At 35.5% G+C, this 23565-nt stretch overlaps 3 protein-coding genes across 3 annotated transcripts; 1 reads left to right on the top strand and 2 right to left on the bottom strand.

The window, feature by feature from the left end:
• Nucleotides 1-272: 272 nt before the first annotated feature.
• On the bottom strand, nt 273-3153 carry LOC105227006 (uncharacterized). The gene is made up of 3 exons (XM_049449415.1): nt 2940-3153; nt 1586-2845; nt 273-1343 (listed from the first exon to the last, which is right to left on the bottom strand). The coding sequence occupies exons 1-3, from the start codon at nt 3010-3012 to the stop codon at nt 1312-1314; spliced, it is 1365 nt and encodes a 454-aa protein (XP_049305372.1). The 5' UTR covers nt 3013-3153; the 3' UTR covers nt 273-1311.
• Nucleotides 3154-3533: 380 nt separating this feature from the next.
• Nucleotides 3534-4817, top strand: LOC105227007 (uncharacterized). The gene is made up of 3 exons (XM_011206152.4): nt 3534-3677; nt 3754-3905; nt 4099-4817. The coding sequence occupies exons 2-3, from the start codon at nt 3788-3790 to the stop codon at nt 4617-4619; spliced, it is 639 nt and encodes a 212-aa protein (XP_011204454.1). The 5' UTR covers nt 3534-3677; nt 3754-3787; the 3' UTR covers nt 4620-4817.
• Nucleotides 4818-5045: 228 nt separating this feature from the next.
• Nucleotides 5046-17522, bottom strand: LOC105227008 (alkaline phosphatase 4). The gene is made up of 4 exons (XM_011206153.4): nt 16908-17522; nt 6717-6952; nt 5981-6661; nt 5046-5925 (listed from the first exon to the last, which is right to left on the bottom strand). The coding sequence occupies exons 1-4, from the start codon at nt 17104-17106 to the stop codon at nt 5266-5268; spliced, it is 1776 nt and encodes a 591-aa protein (XP_011204455.1). The 5' UTR covers nt 17107-17522; the 3' UTR covers nt 5046-5265.
• Between the last annotated feature and the right edge of the window lie 6043 nt (nt 17523-23565).

Here is a 23565-nt window from a genome sequence, read left to right as displayed (position 1 = left end):
TGCTACAACAACAACAACAACGAAAGACTACTTAGAGAACACAGAGAACTACTAAAATCACGAAAAAAATCCGAGAAATACATATGTACTCGTATGTATATTCATTGAATGCAGCCTCACCTATAAAAGGAACTTAAAATCGTATAGGAAGGAGGCTTCTAAGTGTTGTTGAAAATACCATGTGGAGAAGGTATTGGATTGAAGAAACTGCTAACCGCTGTTGTGTACTAACAGAAAATCTTTTAAGAATGTACATATAGGCATCATTTAGTATATTTATTTTCATAAAAACAAAAAATATTTTAATTATTTTGAGAAATAAAAATATTGTGATTTAAAGCCTGAAACTTTGCATTCATTAATTGATATTTTGTTAGATAGTTTTATAATTACTTATAAAAATATAAATTTTAATAAAAAAAAGTTTGTTCACATGCTTAAATACAACTAGTTTATAAAAATAAATGATTTTCAGCATAAATGAAATATTAGCGATGAATGAATTTACTGTTATGAGGAAGCTCTTAAATATAAGGAAGATTATGAGGAACAAGCCGAAAGTATAAGCTTCTATAGTTAACTTTATGAGCTACATGCTTGTGACTTAACTTGACAATCAGTTCGGAAATGTCAAAAGTCGGCATTATCAAGGATTTCTAACATATTAATTATAAACTAAACAACTAAGCAACTAATTTTTTGCATGTGAGCAACGGATTTCAGTTGAAAACTCTAATTAATAGAGTATTTGTTATTATTATACATAAAACAAAACAAAATAAAATACTATAATACTTAGTTGATTATTACTATGGCTTAACAGGTAGTTTTTTATTTTTCTCACAATCTCTTTCAATTAGTTAACGCTATCAAAAATTTTTCAACAGCACCCTACAATCACTAGTTCACACAGAACATAACTTCCATCTATGTAGATGTTTATCATAACTTAATTATTTGCTTATGCAATCATGAATTATATTTATTCCGTATACATACTGATGAACCAATAAGCATCATTGTTTTGTATCACATTTACACAAAATCACCAAGGCATATGTACATTTGCTTGTGTTATATAATACTAGAGCTAGATGATTATTTTCACTTGAAGGTGAAATGAAGGCATAGTAAATGAATGATAAATAATTAGATTTCGGATTTTTCATAAACATATACTATGCATATGTAATCCGAACTAAAAAAATAATAATATTTTATATTTCCTTCATTAATTGCTAGATTGTTGATTTTTACCCGATACATAAAAACATGACAATCGACACCGCTCCGGTTATATTTGTGGCCATTTTACTTCTTGTTATAGGGCTGGCGACCACGATCTATGATGATAAAAAATAAAACAAAAAATATATAATTTACTGTGTTCACTATTGAAAGCTTCAACAAAGAGGCGAGCTAAGTTATTTGGGATATGCTCTGTGCCAAGTTTTTTGGGATATTTTGAGTTCCTCTCGCACTTTACATTTAATGTAAATTGTGCCTTAAAGGATGTAATGCAATACGACTATGCTTAATATGAATACAAACATACAAGAGTTTTAAGAAAAGATAATCTACTTACAACCGGAGGCAGCACTTGTAGAGGGCCGGAGGGCTGTTGAACTTGAATGACGTTTGATTTTCGGCGAAGAAACTGCTTTACTACATGCCGTACTCGAAGAAGTTTGTAACGCATAAGAGGTAATTGTTGAGATTCTTTTAGACGCTCCGGCACCGCCAATAGTTGAAGTCATCGAAGGATTAGTTGTATTAGTCGGCATGGAATTGTGTCGTTGCAGCGAGGTACGTGGCTTTGTTTGTTGTGTTGCTTGCAAAATTTCATCATCGAGTGAAAAGAGCCAATCATCTTGCGTGTCATCCTCCAAAAACTTCATATAAAGAGACGAACGCTTTTCTTCACAATTTGGAATTGTTGACGTGTTCTCTCCGTTTAGTGCCTTAGTATTTGTTTGTATTGAATCATTTGCCACTGAAGTTGTTGTTGTGGAAGTTATCGTTGTTTTAATTTCTGGCTTCTGTGTTTGTTCTATTATTTTTGATTCGACCTGTTGCGTGGCTTCAAGTAGCAAATCATCAGAATCTGAGTCATTGAAGAAGTCATCTAAAGTATCGTTTGCATTTGCGAATATATCATTTATTTCAGCTAATTCTGCGATGGACTCCGATTCTGCGGTTGCTTCCAAAAATTTCTTGTTTTCTTCTTCTCTTCGAAGTTGTTCTTGTATTTCTAACTTTTTTTCCCTTTCCTGCTTGCGTCGTTTCTCTGCTTCTCGTAATTGCTCCTGTAGCTTTGCGCAACGCTGTTTTAATAATTCATCTGCTCGTAGCTTTTCTGCTCGTCGCATTTGTATTTCCAGTTTACGCCGCTGTTCTTCCTTTCGCATTTCATAAGCAAACCGCTGAGCATTAGAATCGCTACGAAATCGTCCTAATCTGCTAATTACATCTTTGCTACTAGACCCCGCTGAAGTAAAACTGCTATCTGCTGCATAAGCAGAATCTGGTGTGGCAGTTTCTGCTGGATCATCGGTGGAACGACGGCCCCATTTCCAACCGACTTCAGGACTATTTGAAGAAAGTGTCTGTGATAGCAAACCGCCGGGTGAAAAACTATTATCGAAGCATTTGGGAGAATATTCCACACTGTCATCCAAATTGAATTTCTTGTGTGGCGGTGTACATTCGATGCCTCCATCAGAACTTAATGAAGTAATTGAAGGCGTTTTAGGTGTTCTTAAAAGTTTGTCAATGTCATCATTGTTATTATCGATGCTATTAATTGAAGATGAACGCATTTTTCCTTGTAAAATATTTGGAGACGCTGGGAGAAAAAAATAAAAATACATACATATATGTACATACGTAGTTTCAGTTTGTATTTTCTATAACTTTTGTTCTATATAATATCAACATACCATCTCTTTTGTAATGTCGTCCCAAAGTAAGCGATCCTCTCTTTTTCAATCTAGGAGTTCCTTCCATTCTCATATATTTTTGCGCGAAATTCAATTATATAAAGATCATAATACTAATATTGGAAGAATTATTGGTGAAATTCGATTTAAAAAACAAATTGAACATAAATACGCGGTAACTACAAAACAATTAGTGCCATAAAAAGGAAAAATGTGGTGGAATGGAACAGAGCAGTGTGTATGCATGCCAAATAATTTAGAACCAGTTGTTACCTAGAGTTGCCGCAGTTCTAAACCAGTTTGTTTTGAAATATCGCTTACTTGTTGAAGCAATCCACGCCGCTGAAACTCCAAGAAAGAATTTAATTGGAAGGTATGGCATACTCTCGGTACAACAGAAGAGCTTTGGTTATATGTATTAGTCAATTTGTCATTAAGTAACTCATATACTCGCATTCTTAGGTTTTTATTAATAAATTAAATAGTACATATAATATTATTAAAGCCAATTTAACTTATAGATACGTAATCATTAAACCATAAAATTTTTATTTTCAATTATAAAAATTATATTTTTCAAAAGGAAAGAACAAATAATTTGATTGATACAACTGAAATAATATAGTAACATTTTCTTAATACGGCATGGACAGTAAGAACAGCTGATTATGACGTTCCGCCGTGCGTGTGTTCGTTGAGGTTTTGGTTTTTTTATTTGTGGTAGCGAATTTTGGAACTGTATGTTGAAATCATATATACTTATAGATATCCTAGAGCAATAAAAGTAACTAATCTCTACAATATACAATTACAGAACTCTTAGTGTCACTGTCGAAAAAATTACTGAAATGGGAGCGGCACACTCAACTGAACCACGCTCAGTGTCGATGGACAACCCGAACCCTGGAGTTATCGACATATCCGACGAGGTTGTGCAACGTTTAAAGAAAGGCATAAACAAACAAGGTATATACAATACAAATTGATTTCCTAACGAAAAGTAAGCAGGTTAACCCTAAAAACACCAATAATTCATTAGTTATCTGCTTGAATCTTATTGGCATTTGTTATGCAACAGTGACACTGTCCATTCAATTTTTGTTGCTATTTTATGAAAATTAACACTGGAATTATTTTGTAATATTAATTTTGTTTTTAGCAAAAGAAAGTGCTGCGACAGAAGCGGCACCAACTCCTCCAGTTAAAGATGTTCGCCCAATTCCCGTTAAGCCGGCAACACCACCACCAGCTGTAGTGCCACCAACCGTTGTTTACCAAGCACCTGCAACTCAGACAGTTTACGTTGCTCCAAGCGGCACAACAATAACAGCAGCTGATATGGTGCGTCAAAAGGAGGCCGAACTTACGCAAAATGATGCGATGTGGCGTCAGCGTTTGGATGAGCTTGAACAGACACTTAAGAAAACGAACACAATCATGGAAAAAGAATACTCCTCAGCCCTTGAGGATGTTCGTCAGCGCTTTGCTACAGCTTCGCCTGTACACCAATTACCACCGTGTCAGGACCTCAAGGCACAAGTCATCGCTTGTTATCGCGCAAATCCTGGCCAAACCTTGAAGTGTTCCGAAGAAGTTGCAGCTTTCAGAGAATGCATTAACTTAAACCGTATCAAGAAACTTGATGCTGAGGATGCGAAACCAATTGCTAAAGCAGCTTAAATGTGCGCCGCCTTATACTTGATTTAGTGGTTAATCGAAAAATGTGCTGTAAAGAAATCACTGTGCTAGCCGGTTTTTTGAAATTTAATTTGCAGTAAAATAAGTTTAAAGGTATAAAGTAAATGAAAGTTAAACTTCTGCTGAACATAATGTATCGCTTATGAAGAACGAAAGTAAATTATAATTTGGAGACATAAACCGCTTTTGTAAATGTGTTAACTAATTATACCCTCAGCGGTGTGTATTGAATTTGCGACGAAGTTTCGACAATCAGAGGAAATGTAAAATGTGTATATAAATGATCAGCGTGACATCTGTGTCGAGCGAGTCGATATCCGAACCAAATCAAGTTCTTGTAAGGAATCTTTTTTTAATTGTGAAGGGTATATTGTTTTTATGTGGAGTCCAAAAGTAAAAGACGCTCAGTATACTCTCACATGATCAACTTTTATTTATGTATTTTACATCTTAAAACGATTACCTTAAATTACACTTATGACTTCTAGAAAAAAATTTAACAATGTTAGTCCAATTTGTCGATGGGGTTAGAGGAAAGTGATATACACATAACATCGCAATGTATATTTCAAAATAACAGTATATCACTAATAACATAACAACTTTTTTTTATTTAATTTAATTCACTTTAGGAATAGAATGACCTCAACAAAAATAATGTAAACAAAAAGAGAAAACTATGTTGGGCCACTTGACTTGAGCCACTTGTGCTATGTTTCAGCACCGTCTTACAACTATCGTCCGCATCTTTAGCAGGGCCCATGCAACCGGCATAACTCATGACGTAAGCTAGATAATTCTGCTCGAAAACGCCACGAACCATATTCGCTCCAGGTCCATTTGCAAACACTATAACATCCTCACCACCGTGGGTCTCGTCTTCCAATGGCAAAGTGGCTCGATGACGATATGTGGGCGACATGCGCTGCAGAGCTGTGAATTTCTCAAGTGGCAGCCAAACTTCAGCACCCGCTGCACCGACGCTATCGTTCGCCAAATGATCATAATAGCCAGGGCCATTGGCATAAGATATTGTCTCGTACACTACACGTTCGGTGGTCTTGTTAGCAAAACCGAGAATGTCGGCTCCACGCTTTGGATAGCCATTCAGTGTGACCGAGTGTGAATGATCAGCAGTTACTAGAATTAAAGTTTCTTCATCATCTGTGAGATCCAACGCTGCTTGGACCGCCATATCGAACTCTAGCACCTCACGCATAGCAGCGCGTGCGTAATTCTGATGATGGGCTTGATCGATGCGCCCACCTTCCACCATCAGCATAAAGCCCTAACATAAGATTAACAATTAAAAATGTATACTAAATGAACATTATTTTTTATACCTTCGGATTATCTGCTCGCTGTAGCACGCGTATGGCCGCCTCGGTCATTTCCTTTAGCGAGGGCTCACCTTCTTGTCGTGCAATGGAGTAAGTGATGTGGTTGTTGCGGAAGAGACCCAACAAATGATCCGTTTTCTCAAAGTTTATCTTACTTAATTCCGCTTGTGACTGCACAAATACGCGTGATTCATTTTTGCCAAGTTTCAGCCATTCCTCAACAAGGTTGCGACCATCACCTCGTGCACACACTTCTTCGGTGTCGCCTTGAAAGCGCACAGTGTTCGGCTCATTTGCGCGCAGCGCACCCATTGGCGAAAGACCACCACCCATTATCACATTAAACTTATTACCTGGCGCATTTTCTACCAATTGTCGCGCAATATCAACATGCTTTCCAACGGATTCGGCCGGCACCTTGGTGTCGCACTCCCAGTCACGATGGTAGATGCGTGCATACGTGGATGCCGGTGTGGCGTGTGTTATGCGTGTTGTGGTTACAATGCCGGTGCGCTTACCCTCCGTTTGTGCCCAGTCCATTATGGACTTCAATCGACCCTGGTTGGCATCCACCTTAGAACGTCGCATATCCATACCAATGGCGCCATAGTCAGTTTTGATACCGCAAAACATCGCTGTTGCAGTGCCAGCCGAATCCGGTACTTGTTTGTCCACATTGTAGGTCTGAAAAGCATTATATTTGCAAACATTGAGGTTAGATTTATTTGGTTCAACTAACCTTGGCCAAACCGGTGTAAGGAAACTCATCGAACGCCAACATTTCCTCTTCACCAAAGCCGTGCTTCAAATATTGTCCTTTGAAAATGCGTCCAGCAGTTATTGTTGTTAGACCCATGCCATCGCCAACGAACACGATTATATTTTTGGCTTTCCGCGCCGATTCACCCGATTTTTTGGCAATCTTCATCGCTTTTCGAAGCTGTTTCATGCCGATTTCATGCCAAAAAGCGGCGTCTAAATTGGTTGAAGAAATTTAATGATAAAAGGTAAATATTTTTTAATTTAAAAAAATAGATAAAATGGGTTATATAATACAATATGTAAATAAAGTCAATCATACTATTCCCAAATAAGGTAATATGATGTTGCATGGGCTCTAAAATTATCTAACTAGTAGTCCCGACAGGGTGATCCCCTTATTGTTCAATTTCAGTTAGAATTAGATCATAATAACTAAATTAAATTGAAATCAGTTTGATATTTAATGCTACAAGTATCTATGTATGTGTGTAATACGAAATAATTACGCTAAATTGGCACCCTGAATTAATCTAATACCTTACTAACCTTGCTAATACTTTCATTTGCGTATATTTTTTACGAGGGTTAACCACTATGCATTTCAATTATCAATACAATATTGGTATTTAACAAAAACTTACTCTTTCGCTTGAAGAGTTTTGCATTCTGATCATAGAAGGAAGAAATAAGTACAAGAACCGTATTCTTTGCGACTAGTAACTAATTTCTAGACACATATACACATGCATACATACACATATATTATATTGTACATATGTATATGTTATGAAAAATAGTATAATTTGAACCATATAAGTATAGTAAAGCAATTGCTTAACCTCCAAAAATATGAACTCTAAGCAGAAGCGTATTTTACAAAAGCACATAAGTCGAAACTGCACGTTTTTGACTTTTACAACGTACACCTAATGTGACCGCTTCAAAAAATGGTAATCGTTGGAACTTTTTTAAAGAAAATGATTGCATAAAATGCTTTAAGATTTTAAGGATGTATGTATGTATATAGTAATAACACTACTCATCAAATCTGAAGGAAAAATTGGCGACTGATGTGCTAAGAGCTCTAAAAGGCATTTGAGGTGTTCTCATTACGATTTTGAGTACTTCTAGAGCTGGAGCGTTTTCATCCATTGGAACGACATGTCCTAGCCAGCGTAACCGCTGTCTCTTAATTCGTTGAACTATGTCAATGTCGTTGTATATCTCAAACAGCTCATCGTTCCAGCGAATGCGATATTCGTTGCGGCCAATGCGCAAAGGACCATACATTTATCGCACAATCTTTCTTTCGAAAACTCGTAACATCGAGTTTGGTCTTTGTTCTTCGAGAGAGGACTTTACTTCTCAATTGCCCACTCAGTCCGAAGTAGCACCTGTTGGCAAGAGCTATTCTGCGTTCGATCTCAAAGCTGACGTTGTTGTTGGTGTTAATACTGGTTCCAAGATAGACAAAATTATCTACGACATCGTAGTTATGACTGTCAACAGTAACGTGGGAGCCAGCGCGACGGCTGTTTATTTGATGACAGGAGATATTTTGACTTATCCTCGTTCACTACCGTCGTCATCGATTGAGGAATTGGTTTCACCATCTCCTGGTGTTATGATTTCACTGCCATTCAGCAGGCTGGAGAAGTGTTCCCTGCATAATTTTAGTGTGCTTTGGGTATCAATCCGGTATGCTCCGGCCTTAAAACCTACTGTTAGTCGCCGCATCTTTTCGTAGAATTTTCGAGCATTGCCTATGTCGGCCAGCTTGTCAAGCATTTCGGCCTCTCTCTTCTCTGCTCTGCTCTGACATCGCAGCCGCAAAATGATTATAAACAAAAAGAACCATTAACAGCTATTCCCTAAATCCAAGCTTATTAAAAAAGTCCTCCACTATTGCAGTCATTAAGTCATTCACCATTGTTGAAAGAAATGTGTTACTATACGAGTATCTGTGGTATACAATGATCTACGATTGTTAAAAATGAAGTTTAACAAAATGGCATACTTTGAAAAAACGTAAAATTTTGTTAAAAAATTATATAATTATTGAAAAGCCAAATTACTCTGTTTATTCGAACGAAAAATCGGAAGGTCATTGTACAGAGAAACATGAATAGTGTCATAACTGAAAAAAGTCGAAAATGATTATCAAAAATAATGTTGAAAGGCTTGAGGTCTATAATATAAAACTAATGTGTAATTTTTATAAAAATATTTAATCATTTTTTTTCTAAAACAAAGCAATACGTCAAGCCATTGCGCTCAATCTTGTGTTGGACACGTTGCTGCTTGTAATTGAGTTATGTGATTTGAGAAGTAAAGTCCTCTCTTAAAGAACAAAGACCAAACTTGACGTTACAAGTTTTCGAAAGAAAGATTGTGCGAAAAATGTATGGTCCTTTGCGCATTGGCCGCAACGAATATCGCATTCGATGGAAAGCTGTTTGAGATATACAACGACATTGACATAGTTCAACGAATTAAGAGACAGCGGTTACGCTAGCTAGGACATGTCGTTCCAATGGATGAAAACGCTCCAGCTCTAGAAGTACTCAAAATCGTAATGAGAACACCTCAAATGCCTTTTAGAGCTCTTAGCACATCAGTAATGGTAATATGTTCGCACATTTACAGTTAAGCCGTTTCGTTTTGGCGTTTCCGTAGCGGCACGTGAGCAGGCGGCTAAATGTTGCCGGCAAAATACGTTCATATACATACACATATTTATATGTATATGTGTATGTGCGTATAATTGTCAACACATAGCGCTACCATATTAAAATTTTTTTGTCAATGGCACCTTCATTCAAGGTCAACTCATGCTCATGTCAGGCTTTTGAAAATAGCGCAGTTATGCATATTCAAAATAAGTGGCAATTATCATGAGCGAATTTATTTACTTTTTAATTATCTTTGAATAAAATTAATATTTCATCGAAAGTTAATTTGTTTATGTAAAAAGGGAAAACTTGTAATGCAATTGCGTAAATAGAAAAGATAAAAGGCTTGTAACTTGATACTGACAAGTACGTAAATTCAAATTTTTATCGAATATTGCCTTGTTCATCGCTTGTTTTTAATTGGTTATAACAGAAGTTGTTGACATTCATTTCGTAAACAATTTTGTTTTCAATTGTATGCAAATTTCATTAGAAAGCACTTAGTGAAAACATGGCGATGAGATGTCGATCTGAAATTTGACACACGCTCTTCCCTACCGAAAAGTTGCTCACTTCCTATATCGGACTACTATAAAAAAATAGCTGTCATACACAATGAACGATCAAAATTAAGTTCTATGCAAAATTTGTTTTGTGACGAGATATCTTCGCGAAATTTGATATGGGTAATTGTCTAAGGAAAGGCTACATTATCCGAGCCAAATATTCAGATCGGATCATTATACCTTATAGCTGTCATGCAAACTGAACTTCCTAAAAAATATTTTCCCTTAACTAAGGAGTTACATGGGTTTACGGGTTTCAAAAAATATATATTTTTTAATTGTCTTATTAAATTCTCAATTTTTGTCAATTTTGTCCTAAATTTTCAAGTTGATTCGTGTATTAGTTTCGGAGATACAGTCTTGAGAACTTGTGAGTTCGAGGCTAACTAGGCTAAGTGCGCCATCTTAAAACGCGTTTTTCTCGAAACTGTGTTTTTGAAGTCGGTTGGCAAGATTTTACGAGAACTACTCAACCGATCTTTATAAATATATACACAGGTTTTTGAGACATAATTCTTAAAGACTTGTAAGAAGGATTTTTTTTCGCTTACAACTATTTGAAAGAAAAATGTTGCGAAATTTTCATTTTTTCTTTTGTAAAAATGTCTGCCAAAAATCAAAATTTCAGTTTTTTTCCTTCGTCCAAGTTCTAAGTTAAGGTTTTAACTCAAACACATATTTTTTTGACTTTAGATGATAATGGAAGGAGTTATCCTGCCAACGCGGGCGCATCTTTTATCCGAGGGGTCACCGGTAACGGCGTCGCAAAGGCCGAGTTTAAAATATGTTTTTCCAAAAATTTCCGAAAATGCCCTAAATTCCACCTGATTTTTCCTTTCATTATACTTAGGTCGTTGAGCATATCATGTTGGCCCAGACAAATCCCTAAAAATACTATGCACTGATAACCGTTTATTTCTTCCCAGATTGTTCCATCAGCTGCTTTTTCGATGTGTTGATCCTCTAAATCTGTCTCACTTTCGTATGCCAATAAAACTCTCCTTCTTTTCAGTCCTCTAATTTTCTCTTCTTCACTATCACTATCTGATTCCAATTCACTTGTAGTAAGTAGCTTTGTTTCCATGTTTTTTTTTTGTTCAGTGTTTGATTGATACTTTCCCTTATCTTCAACAATAAACACGTGTAAAAAAATATTGCGTAAGAAAATCTATAGAAGTGCACTAATTGACACTGTAATCAATACTATTATTTCCTACCCTTTTCCATCGAAACTGGCGCTGCGATGATTATAACACATTTTACGCTGAGACAATTGCATAATATTTTTCCCACCGGTCATATTGAAATATGACCTAATAAATAACTTCCGTAAAAAATTTTGTTTAACTTCAAATTGCTTGAAAGTTTCAACATTTTTCAGATTTTAATCTTCAACACCCCCCCCTCCCGCAGTATACATTCCAAAGTGGAATCTATGAACTCATTTAAGTAGAGAACGTGGTTTTGGCTTAATTGCGGGTTGAATACGCGACATAGAACTTAAAAAAGTCGGCCTGCATTGCTGAAATATGTTATAACGGGTGATTTTTTTGAGGTTAGGATTTTCATGCATTAGTATTTGACAGATCACGTGGGATTTCAGACATGGTGTCAAAGAGAAAGATGCTCAGTATGCTTTGACATTTCATCATGAATAGACTTACTAACGAGCAACGCTTGCAAATCATTGAATTTTATTACCAAAATCAGTGTTCGGTTCGAAATGTGTTTCGCGACAAATTTTGTTCAGCGATGAGGCTCATTTCTGGTTGAATGGCTACGTAAATAAGCAAAATTGCCGCATTTGGGGTGAAGAGCAACCAGAAGCCGTTCAAGAACTGCCAATGCATCCCGAAAAATGCATTGTTTGGTGTGGTTTGTACGCTGGTGGAATCATTGGACCGTATTTTTTCAAAGATGCTGTTGGACGCAACGTTACGGTGAATGGCGATCGCTATCGTTCGATGCTAACAAACTTTTTGTTGCCAAAAATGGAAGAACTGAACTTGGTTGACATGTGGTTTCAACAAGATGGCGCTACATGCCACACAGCTCGCGATTCTATGGCCATTTTGAGGGAAAACTTCGGACAACAATTCATCTCAAGAAATGGACCCGTAAGTTGGCCACCAAGATCATGCGATTTAACGCCTTTAGACTATTTTTTGTGGGGCTACGTCAAGTCTAAAGTCTACAGAAATAAGCCAGCAACTATTCCAGCTTTGGAAGACAACATTTCCGAAGAAATTCGGGCTATTCCGGCCGAAATGCTCGAAAAAGTTGCCCAAAATTGGACTTTCCGAATGGACCACCTAAGACGCAGCCGCGGTCAACATTTAAATGAAATTATCTTCAAAAAGTAAATGTCATGAACCAATCTAACGTTTCAAATAAAGAACCGATGAGATTTTGCAAATTTTATGCGTTTTTTTTTTTTAAAAAGTTATCAAGCTCTTAAAAAATCACCCTTTATATTCAATGGGAATCACACGAACACTGTCAGAAGGAAGATAACTGCGCAAATAATTGCAGATACCTGTTTAAGTGTAAAGTTATTTATTTTAGAACAGGCTGAACACAAAATTTTATAAAAAATAAACTGGCACCGCGTGATCTTGTTTTCCGTTTAATTTCTTAATTACGAATCAAAGTATTCTGAATAATCAAATCACATTACTAAACAAATTTGAACGAAAAATTTGCGACTGATGTGCTAAGCGGTCTGCGGGGTATTTGATCTGTTCTGATTACGAGTTTGCGCTAAAAAATTTCCCATCACGTACAGCTATTTTTGTCATTTTACTGAATGTTCTTGGTTTGACTCCAATAACCCTTGACTACAACACAGAAATTTCGACGTGTTTGAAAGTAAAGGCTTCCTATTTCAAATTTCCAAAATTAGCCAGAAACGGCCCCTGACATCACAGTCGCAAAATGACTGTTAACTAGTGTAATCGATTGGATTAATGAGTCACGAATTCATACTTAAATTGAGTGCAAGCATCTATTTAAATTTTACGCCTTCTTCCAAGTATATAGATATTTTAAAATATAATTGTACTAAGCGTATTTCGACTGTTGACCTCGTTTTGACTCCCGATTTTTTTTTTTAATTTTTTATTTAAACGTATTTATCTCTGAAATCTTCGCTTTTATATGAGCAATAATTAAATTAACGCCACCGTATACGATTCTTATCATCTTACAATTATTTCGTTGCTTCATCTTACAGACCTCAAAAATATCTACTCTCAAAGAAAAGTAACTTGTGTCAAGAATGATAGTTTTGAGTCATCGAAAATTGTACTCAACTGATGGACCATCTGAGACGTAGGAGCGGACAACATTTGAAAGAAATAACCTTTGAAAAATAAATGCCAAAAAATTTTCTTTTAATTGATATTAAACATTCCCCATTAAATTCGAAATTTCTGGCTTTTTTCTTTAAAAATATAGGGAACCTCGAAATGGATAACCCTTTATAATTTCTTCCTGTAATAACTTTTCCAAAAAATGTGAAATGCCAATATTTTTCGGATTACTCGTATATCAAGCTAGAATCATGAGTTTGAAGGGAATACAATTGCTTAAATCGATTGTCTGCATGCATTCGATCTGACCATTTTTAGGGTGTTGTAGCCATATGTCAAAAACCCATATATGATAGATTTCAAAAACTCTATTTGTTTTTACACATTTGTTTATAGAGGGTGGCAATAAATTTCGGCCCAAGTTATTCGGGTACTAGACTAGCTTAACCACATAAAGTAAAATGAAATATTATAAGGATCAACTAGAAAAGTAAAAAAACTTGCCTACTCTGAATTTTTAAGTTCAGATTCTGAGCTTGTCATTTATCCGACTTGATTTAGCATGTTTACACACAACAAACTAGGCATCACTTGAGTGTGTAATAAACATATCAACGTGTTATTTAGTAGATAATCAGCTCATTAATTAGACTCATTATATGTGAAGCAGATCTTATAACGCACTTCGTATGTACGTACTATATAAGCTTTCATTTCAATTATGCATATCTTAAGTCACAGATCACTTAACTGCGTATGCATGTGTGTGTGTACATATGTACGTATGTCTAAAAGTGAGAGTGTATTTTGATAGCTTTAAATATCTCTGCTTAGTGAAGCTGCGCGAATGCCAACTATTTCTATAAAATCCTGTGATAACTGCTTTGAGTGAGTTGTCTGTGGTATTCGCTTTCAATTTGTTCGATTGAGTGCGTAAATCGTTCGACCTGACGACTCAACTACGCGGAAGGCTAAAAGCTAATTATACGAATTTTAATTAGTTACTAACTTTTTTAAAATAGGGAAATATGCATTTCATCTTTTGCGGTAGGAAAACTCATCAAAACCAGTTGAAACCAAACCAAACAGAAGACGGTTTGCAATTTGAATTTTCTACAATAAGAAATTGTAGGCAGTGTAGTGCGGATGAATTGGGTAAAAAATTGTTTTTAAAGTTAAAATGCTTAAGTACAAATCTGGAAATTTTCTAAAAATTAGATCATGCGAAAATATTACAAGTCGGATAACGAAAGTCGCTGTGATTTCATAAAAGTTATAAACTCTAGAGAGACTGCATATTGACCAATAAAAGATATGTTAAGGACTGAAAAAATATTGAATATTTCTAAGCTTAGAATTTAAACATCTATAGTCGACTTGTATGTGCTTTTAGAAGCTTTTAACAACCTTCAAAAAGCAATTAAGAATATTTTCGAAAAATCGACCGTCTTGTTATTATATTTTTTGACGTATTTTCAATGTTTTCGTTCTAAAATCTTTACAGTTGGCGTTTCGAGTTTGATAATTCGTAATCTAGAAACCAAGTTTGTGTTGTCAAAATTTCAATTAGTTACTAGTATAAGTATAAGCTATCAATTATTTCCTCTTAGTGAGTTCTGTTGGAAACTTATTTTCGAACAAAAACGCTTGTGTGCACGACCGGCGTTACCAAACAGCCCAGATAGTGTTGTTCAATAATATTTCCACGAAAACCAAGCTTTAAGATATTTAAAGGCTAACGAATATTTAAGATCTAGTTAAAATTTTATTGCATAACGAATGCCTCTTGAACATAAAATGTGCAGTATTAAGTGAGAAGACCTCAAGAGAAAAAGTTGGCTGCAGATTTTATTGAAATTTTATGGTTGACTGTCGTTTTCTCATAAAATACTATGGTATACTAAAGTCCAACAACATTTTAAATTCTTTTAGTGTTTTTATTGCCCTTACGGAATTGTCTGCTGGAAGCTACTTTGAAGACAAAAAAAATATATAATATTGCCGAATCTTGAAATATGATGCCAAATTTCGGATTCCAAAGCTTTTACCACGGCATAAGAAGACCCGACATTACATCGAAAAATATATGTTTTGAGAAAATGAGTTTAAAAAATTGATCTTCAATGAAGAGAAAAACTTTAATTTTTTAATGACCCAAATGGAAATCAGAAATATTGGCGTAATTTATGGTATCCCCGACAGACTTGCTATAAGCGTAACAATGGCGGTTGCTCTCTCATGGTATGGACAGCTTTTAGCTCACTCGGAAAGTCTCCAATTTGCTTTGTAACTGGCCGGATTGATTCACAAATGTATACGGGTCTCCTTGAAAGCGAACTTACGAGTATATTATTTGCGAAAATCTTTCAAGGCGATGATTGGATATTTCAATAAGACATGTTTCAAGGTATACGAAGTAATTTCTCGAGTCAAAAAGTATCCCGTTATTGGATTTGCCAGCTATAAGTCCGGACCTGACTCCAATTGAGGATCTTTGGAACATTCTTTCCGCAAAAGTTTACGAATATGAACTACAATTTGATAACGTAAAAGAATTAAAAGAGGTCATTGTTGAGAAATGGGCAGATATCGACATAAGCGTACTTTAAATTTAATAAATTCAATGCCATGACGATTAAAATTGATTGCAGAACGAAATAGAGAATCAATAAGTTACTAATCTAATCAACAGCTTAAATGTTGAAGGTAAATATTAATAAATTTCGTTTCCATTTTTTTTTAACAATCAAAATATTCTGGTATTAAGAACTATTCAGAGAAAGTGTTCAGTTAATGTATATAGATGTAAAAACTCTCGTTGTTTAATTACTAAAATTCGTGACGGTACAAAATACGTGACTATCACTCGAGGAATTTCTATTTGAACACTTAAACTTTGAGAATTTATACTACAAATATTAAAATGAAAAAAGTACTACAAAGATTGTCAGAGCAAGTGGAACAAAGCAGAAAATACAAATCGTCACCAAAAATGCAAAATAACGTGACATCACTTTTACAGGCGAACGAAACCCGATATAATAGAAATCACTCATATTGAAACAAAATTTAAGTTTTGGTTATAAAATGGTTATGATAAATGGTTATATATTGGTTATATCTCATAGCGAAAGCTTAAAATTTGATTATTACATACATATATGTAATATGATGTAGTGAATCGTAAACAAAATAATAATAAATTTTAATTTTAATTTTTATCTACGAAAAATTCATGAAATGAATTTAAGTTGAAGGTCTATAAATATAAATTACTATCTTTATTTAGAAAAAATAAATTAAATTAAAAATTTTACTTGTTCGACAAAATATTTTAATCTTATTTTACAGAACTAACAATAACAATTGTTTGCAATTTTAAATTTTACATCAATAATTTATGTAAACATCAGAAAAAACTCAAAGGTCAACCGCAACATCGAGCATTTTTCATATAAACAATGCTTCAAAATAACAATGAATTTATAAATAAACAAAACCAAACAAAAGCAAGCAATTTTCACAACTAGTTAACTTGAAAATGCAACACATTTCTCAATCCCGCATTCTTTAAGTAGCCTCCACATTAATATTGCTTGCCTCCCGGCGATCAACTCACCTTCAATACGCTTTTCAGGTTGTTGTGCGTCGCCGGCGCCTTTGTGCCCCTTCTCGGTGGTGGATGCCTCCAGTGGCACAAATTCCACGCCGAGATCCGTGGCGTTCGTTGTTTGCAACGGCGAGTGTGGCACCACCGAGGCCGCCATGGCGTATTGACACAGCAAGGCACACGCGCATACTAATTTTAGACTATACATTTTCGTTTAAGGAACTCAATTGTATGCTCGTAAGAGTAGTTTAATTGACTATCTTCTACTCTTGTTGTAAGAAAGAAGCTACTGAAAAATATCACAGCCTCGTTTGGGAGCGAAATCGTATGCGTTGACGAGCGCGCAAACCGTTGCACAGGTGTAATTTCAAAAACAAAAACTGAATCGAAATCAAGCGCAAGAATATTTATTGAAAAGCTGAGCGTCGACACACGGTAAGCCGCTAACTAAGCGTTAACTGAAGCAAATCGAAACAAATGCCGTTCACCGTTATAACGTGTGTTATTTATATATATTTTTTTTTTCAAACACAAGCTGCACGCTGCAATGCCTAACTGACAGTGGCCTTTAGCCGCGTATGAGCGTAATATATTCGCTGGAGTCACAGCGACTACTGCGATCTGTTCGAAGCACCGGCGCCGTTATATCATTATGATTCCAAAGCGTCGACTTGCGATGAACCGTAACACGCGTACACACAATCAACAATCTACATACGCAAACGCTAGAGTGCTTCAACGACAGTAACAATAACAATAACAATAACAACAAAGGCAGTAAGTTTAGCAAAATTCTGCTGCACTGCGCAAAGTTAACGCCCCACAGGCATTCGCCAAGCTTTGCGCCCAAACCCCCGCCGAGCGTGGCGAGCATTTCGTAATATTGCTACCTTAAATAACAAAAAGCGCAACAACAACAAGAACACTCTATCAACGTTCACGACAATAAACGAGCGCAAGAACGCTGCAGCGACAGCGTGAAAGTGTCGCTACACGAACAGTTGAATATGCTCGCGCAAAGGCGCATTCCCGCCGTCTTGGCGGAGCGCGGTTTGAGCGTTAGAACGTTGGAGCAATGGATTAGCTGTGTTCTAATCAGCTTTCCTACAGTGGAGCGAATAGATCGGTGAAATTTAAAATTTTATTTTATTGTCGTGTTTACTTAGAAATTGACGTTTATAATCCTCTGTTTGCACATTTGGATACATTTGTTTTGTACATTTGGGTATATTATTACTCTCTCTTGAAAATACAAATGGAAATTTTAAAACATAACGGAATATTTTCAAGGCCAAAGAGTTCGTCTCTAGGAAAGCAGCGAAGTGTAATGAAAGCATCATAGTTTCTTTCAAACAAATTTTTATAATGGTACTAAAAAGTACTCATTGGCCCACAATAAAATATATAGACCACTAAATAAAAATAAATTTAAATCTTTTTATTATTTCAATATGTACTATAACCTCACATTTTGACTTATGGATACGGTGTAAAGTCAGCCAGACTCCACATACCTATATCGTGAAAGTGATATGAGAAGTTTAGGAAGCTATAGACCAATTTCATCTAATTCTGCTACCATATCTAATTGGAAGGTCAGCTGTAGGTACTGTAGTTGATGGGAAACTATTGTATATATATACATAAATCAATTGCATTCGATTTTTTGTAGGGTCCTCGAAAGTCTTTGTCAATACTAGAAGTCACTATAGCGAAGGTTTCGAAACTTGTAAGATACTCTACGAGAAAGCGGCAGCTGCTCATTTATGTATTTTTATCTCAGCTTATTGAGTAGCTCTCATTTCTTTATCTCAGCTTGCTTGCTGGAAGCCTCCACTAACTTTCGACTAATTTAAGGCGTTATTTCCTCAAACGGCTGAAACACATAGAACTTTTGCTTCGCTTTGCTTCAGAGCTTTGCTTTGACAGAAAGGTTCAATGTATACTTTTATATGAATAAGATCATATTGAAGCGAAACGCAACAAAGCTAAGTAAATTATTGAGTAGCTCTCATTTCTTTAGAAACAAAGTAAGTAAAGCGTTCAATATAGTATACCTTTTACCTTTTAGCTTTAGTGTTAAAATACGAAATGTCTAGCAAAGCAAGGAAAGTTAAATATGAATGGGTCATTAACGTTTTAGACATTTTTTTTTATACAAGCAATTTTTTTATAAGTATTTTATAGTACTTTAATAATCGGAAATACAAAAACTATTGGATTCCCACGATCCTATACCAAACTTCAGAAGGAAGTTGTCTGGCGGTCAGGAAAATTTTTCTGCTCGAAATTATCTTAGATTCACATTGAGATGAGATTCTGAGATCGAGAAGAAAATGAAAATGTCTAGAGCAAGACACCAAGGAAATAATGGAGCATCTCTAGGGCACTTGTCCCGCATTGGCAAGACTACGCTGTCAGCAACTGGTGTCCCCACGGTATGATACATGGGTAAAGGTATCCATATTGAGGTCGCAGTTTCTGTTAAAATTCGTAACTAAACTCCAGCTGGTATGGCAAAGAACTAAAACTGGTCTATGAGTGGCACATTGGCCTACCAGCCTAACTTAACCTAACTTATCTCAGATTCAAAAACCAAAGCAATTTATTGTTACTATAGATGAAATGATGGAAGGACAAGCCAAATTTTACATTTTTTTTGTCAAAATAGCGGCTTTTCAAAAAATTAATTTTTCTGAAAACATTTACTTTTCAAAGTGACTTAAAAAATTGAAATTATTTAAAAAAAAAACGATTTCCTTTGAGCATTATTTTCGAAATATATCTAAGAAGATCGAAATTTTCATCACCGTTTCGAAAAAAAAGCAGGTAAAATTTTGGGAGCCGATAGCATTAAGTTAAAAAATTCTTTCAACTGCGCTCATGTCCGGTTAAAATAATTGACGAATCAACTTAAAAATTTGTGGAAATATTTACAAATATACATATGTACATCGGATTTTTTGAAATTCAAAGTAGCTGTAACCCCTTAAGATGTGTAAAAACCTTAGGTTAACAAATCTATTGAATTTCGTGTGGATATATACGTAGTATATCTCACTACGTCAAAGTGTCATACATATGAACAAAATGTAAATATTAGTAAGTTCATATGCCTTCACAGCCAAAAAGAGAACGAACAAATGAAAAATATGAGCGCCGCCAATGCATTGTAACAAACTTATTGTTGTTATATTTATTCAAGTTGACTTCTTTAATTTTTATATATTCTAATAAAAAGATTAGAAATTGCACTCAATAAAAATTTACTACCACCCAACGACTGGAGGAAAATGGAAACCAACGTAAAACGTAAAGATTTCAGAAATACTTTTTTGGTTAGTATTTATTTGTGCGATTACAATGGTGAGACCTCGGCATTTATCACGGCGTGACGCGCACGTGAGTTCATTTATATCATGTCGTTGAAGTAATTACAAAAGCTTTTTAAGTATAACGGTAGAATATTTAATATCTACATACATACAAACAAATGTTAATGTTTATAGTCACCGGTGGGTAAATGGAAAGATACGCAGAAACTAGTCTCGTGAGTTAAACGATAAGATTCTTGCAAAATCTAAAACAAAAACGAGACTGAAATGCGCAGAGCAACTACATATCTTATTTTAATGTTTACATAAATATATCAACACAAAAAATTCCAGTGAATGAATAATAAACATTCTTTTTACTAAATCTTTATATATACATACATATGTATATTGCTGATAACCAGAGTTAGTTAAGAAGTAAATGAGGATGTACCACAGCAGAAGGAGTTTTAGAGAAGTGGATCATTTACACTTTACCCTCTTATAGTCTTTATACATACATATGTATGAATATTAAAGACTTCTCAAAGAAATTTTATTGGATAGCAATATCACAAAAACAAAATTTTAGCATGTGGTAACCGCCTAGACAAATAATATCTTAACTGTGCCTTTTCTCCAGCTTCTTCAATGATAAAAATGTTGAACAAAGAATTTTGTCTCAAATATTGTATTACTAAGATAATTTCGTGTGCGAAATCGTTGCGAATTGTTTGTTGTTGGTTGGACATAGTTTCATCAAAAATACAAGTCCTCAAAGACCGTCGAGAGATGCCTCGTTCTGGACGATCTTCGACCTCTTCAACTGATGAAAATGTTAAAAAAGTGAAGGATATGGTACTTAGGAATCATCAGCCAAGTGTTAGAGGGATGGCAAAAGAGCTAGACAACTCTCGCGGGTCCGTTAGAATGATTTTACTGGATATTTTTGGTATAAAACGCGCTCTTGCTCGACTCGTCCCGATATAGCTGAATTTTGTTTCATCGTGCGAATTCTGATCCTACATTCATAGAAAGCATTATAACTGTCGATGAGATATGGGTTTATGAGTTTGACAAGCAAATAAGTCAAAAATCGTGGTAATGGAGGGAAAAACGAGCCGAAACCAGAAATAAAACACAGAAAAGTCGTTCAAAAATCAAGGTGATACTTATTGTTTTTTTCGGTATTTATGGTTTAGTGCATCATGATTTTTTTCCGGAGGAACAGACGGACAAGGAGTTCTATTTGGCCGTATTGAAGCGTTTCCGTGAGAACATCCATCGAAAATGGCCGGAAACGTGGAAGAATAATTGATGGATTTTAACTTGGATTAGTGCACCATCGTATCGAGCCACGATTGTGACCGAATTTAAAGCCAAAAATGCAACGAATACCATCGGTCAACCACTGTATTCGCCAGATTTTTGCCCGTACGATTTTTTCTTGTTCCCCAAACTGAAGCCCAAACTGAAACCCGTTTTCAGTTGATCAAAGAGATAAAATAAAATGTCGCTGAAGGAACTAAAGGCCATCTCAAAAAGTGCTTATGAAAAGTGCTTCGAGAATTGGAAAATCGTTATCATAAGTGTATCACATCTGGTGGGGATAAGTTTGAAGGCGACAAAATAAATACTGATGAATAATTAAATATTTTGTGGTTTATTTACAATTTCCGGGTACTTTTTGACACATATTTGAATATCAGATTTAGTATACTAAATATTTTGTAATCTACACATAAACGCCCATTTTCCTGATACCAAAAGAAGTACTTTATGATCCTCCCTTCTACCGAACACAGTAGTAGTCAATGTAACAATACGCCAACGTGGTGCTGTAAGATATATGGAATTATTATCAGCAAATAAAGAATGTATTGTTTAAAGATAATAAAATATTAGTAACTTTTCTTCATAAACAAGTTGTTTGAACACATGTTTGTATTGAGGACAAAATGAGTATTTTGTTGTAAGAACAAGTTCTATAAAAGTGCAATTATGCATTACTTGAAATGAAGGCTATTATCACAGACCTCATGGATGATCGCCTCACATACTTATCTTATATTTCTTTGACGTACATACGTATGTAAGTATGTACATATTTGCAATGCCATATCGACATTTTTAGGTCGCTAAATGCGTCAAAACATTACATTTATGTTTGCTTTATGCGAAGAACGAGTAGATTTGCAATTAAAATTTTCAATTATAAATCGTTTAATAGTTAAACAATGATATATTGTATAATGTTATTTAGTTAGTTATTCTAAAAATCAGACAATACCATTTGCTGTCCAATCTTACTGAAACATATTTGACTAATATTTGAAATTTTTTTGTTGGTGTAGTGGAGTATGGAGTCATGTGTAAAAGTTCACGCAAGTGAAGACAGTTCTCTGAGCGCCATTCACTTGAGAGTGGCCAGAAACAAGTCGCCTTCTTATCGTGGGACTTCTTCAATCTACTCCCGGCAAAAATAATTGAACGGGGGCAAGACGAAATATCTCCTGTCATCAGAAAAATAGTCGGCGCACTCGCGACTAGGCTCCCATGTCACTGTTGACTGTTTTAACATCGAAATAGTAGATAATTTCGTCTATCTTGGAACCTGCATTAACACCAATAACAACATCAGCCTCGAGAGCTAACGCAGAATAGCTCTTTCCAACAGGTGCTACTTCGAACTAATTAAGCAAATGAGAAGTGAAGTGATCTCTCGCCGAACAAAGACTAAACTCTACAAGTCTTTCATCATCCCCGTCCTGCTATATGGTGCAGAGACATGGACGATGACAACATCTGATGAGTCGGCGTTACGGTTTTTCGAGGGAAGGGAAGGAGGGGTTCTGCGGAAGTTGTATGGTTCTTTGTGCCTTAGTAACGGCGAATACTGTAGTTGATGGAATGATGAGCTGATGATATATGGCGAGATTGACATAGTTCAGCGAATTAAGAGACAGCGGCTACGCTGGCTGGGCTATGTCGTCCGAATGTGTGGAAACCTTCCAACTCTGAAAATATTCGACGCAGTACCCGCCGGAAGAAACATAGGAAGAGGAAGACCTCTACTCTGTTGAAAATGTGCTGAAGGATCTGGCTACATTTACATCTCTAATTGGCGGCACCTTGCGAAAAGAAGGAACGACTGTCTACGCCAATAAAGAAGAAGAAGTCAAAGTAGGTTTACATTGTGATTATTTAAAATTCAGTTTAGAAATAGTAATAAAAAGATCTTTATCATTATTTTGATCGGTCAATTTGTATGGTAACTTTGTGATATAGTGATTATGTATCGGCGATTCCGACAAATGAGTTCTTGCGCGATAAACGAAGCAGTGCAGAAATTC

This window comes from Bactrocera dorsalis, chromosome 2 (genome assembly GCF_023373825.1).
Source record: "Bactrocera dorsalis isolate Fly_Bdor chromosome 2, ASM2337382v1, whole genome shotgun sequence".
In the NCBI taxonomy this organism is placed as follows: domain Eukaryota; kingdom Metazoa; phylum Arthropoda; class Insecta; order Diptera; family Tephritidae; genus Bactrocera; species Bactrocera dorsalis.
Note: the sequence above shows the minus strand (reverse complement) of the source record. Positions and strands in the feature narration are given on the sequence as shown.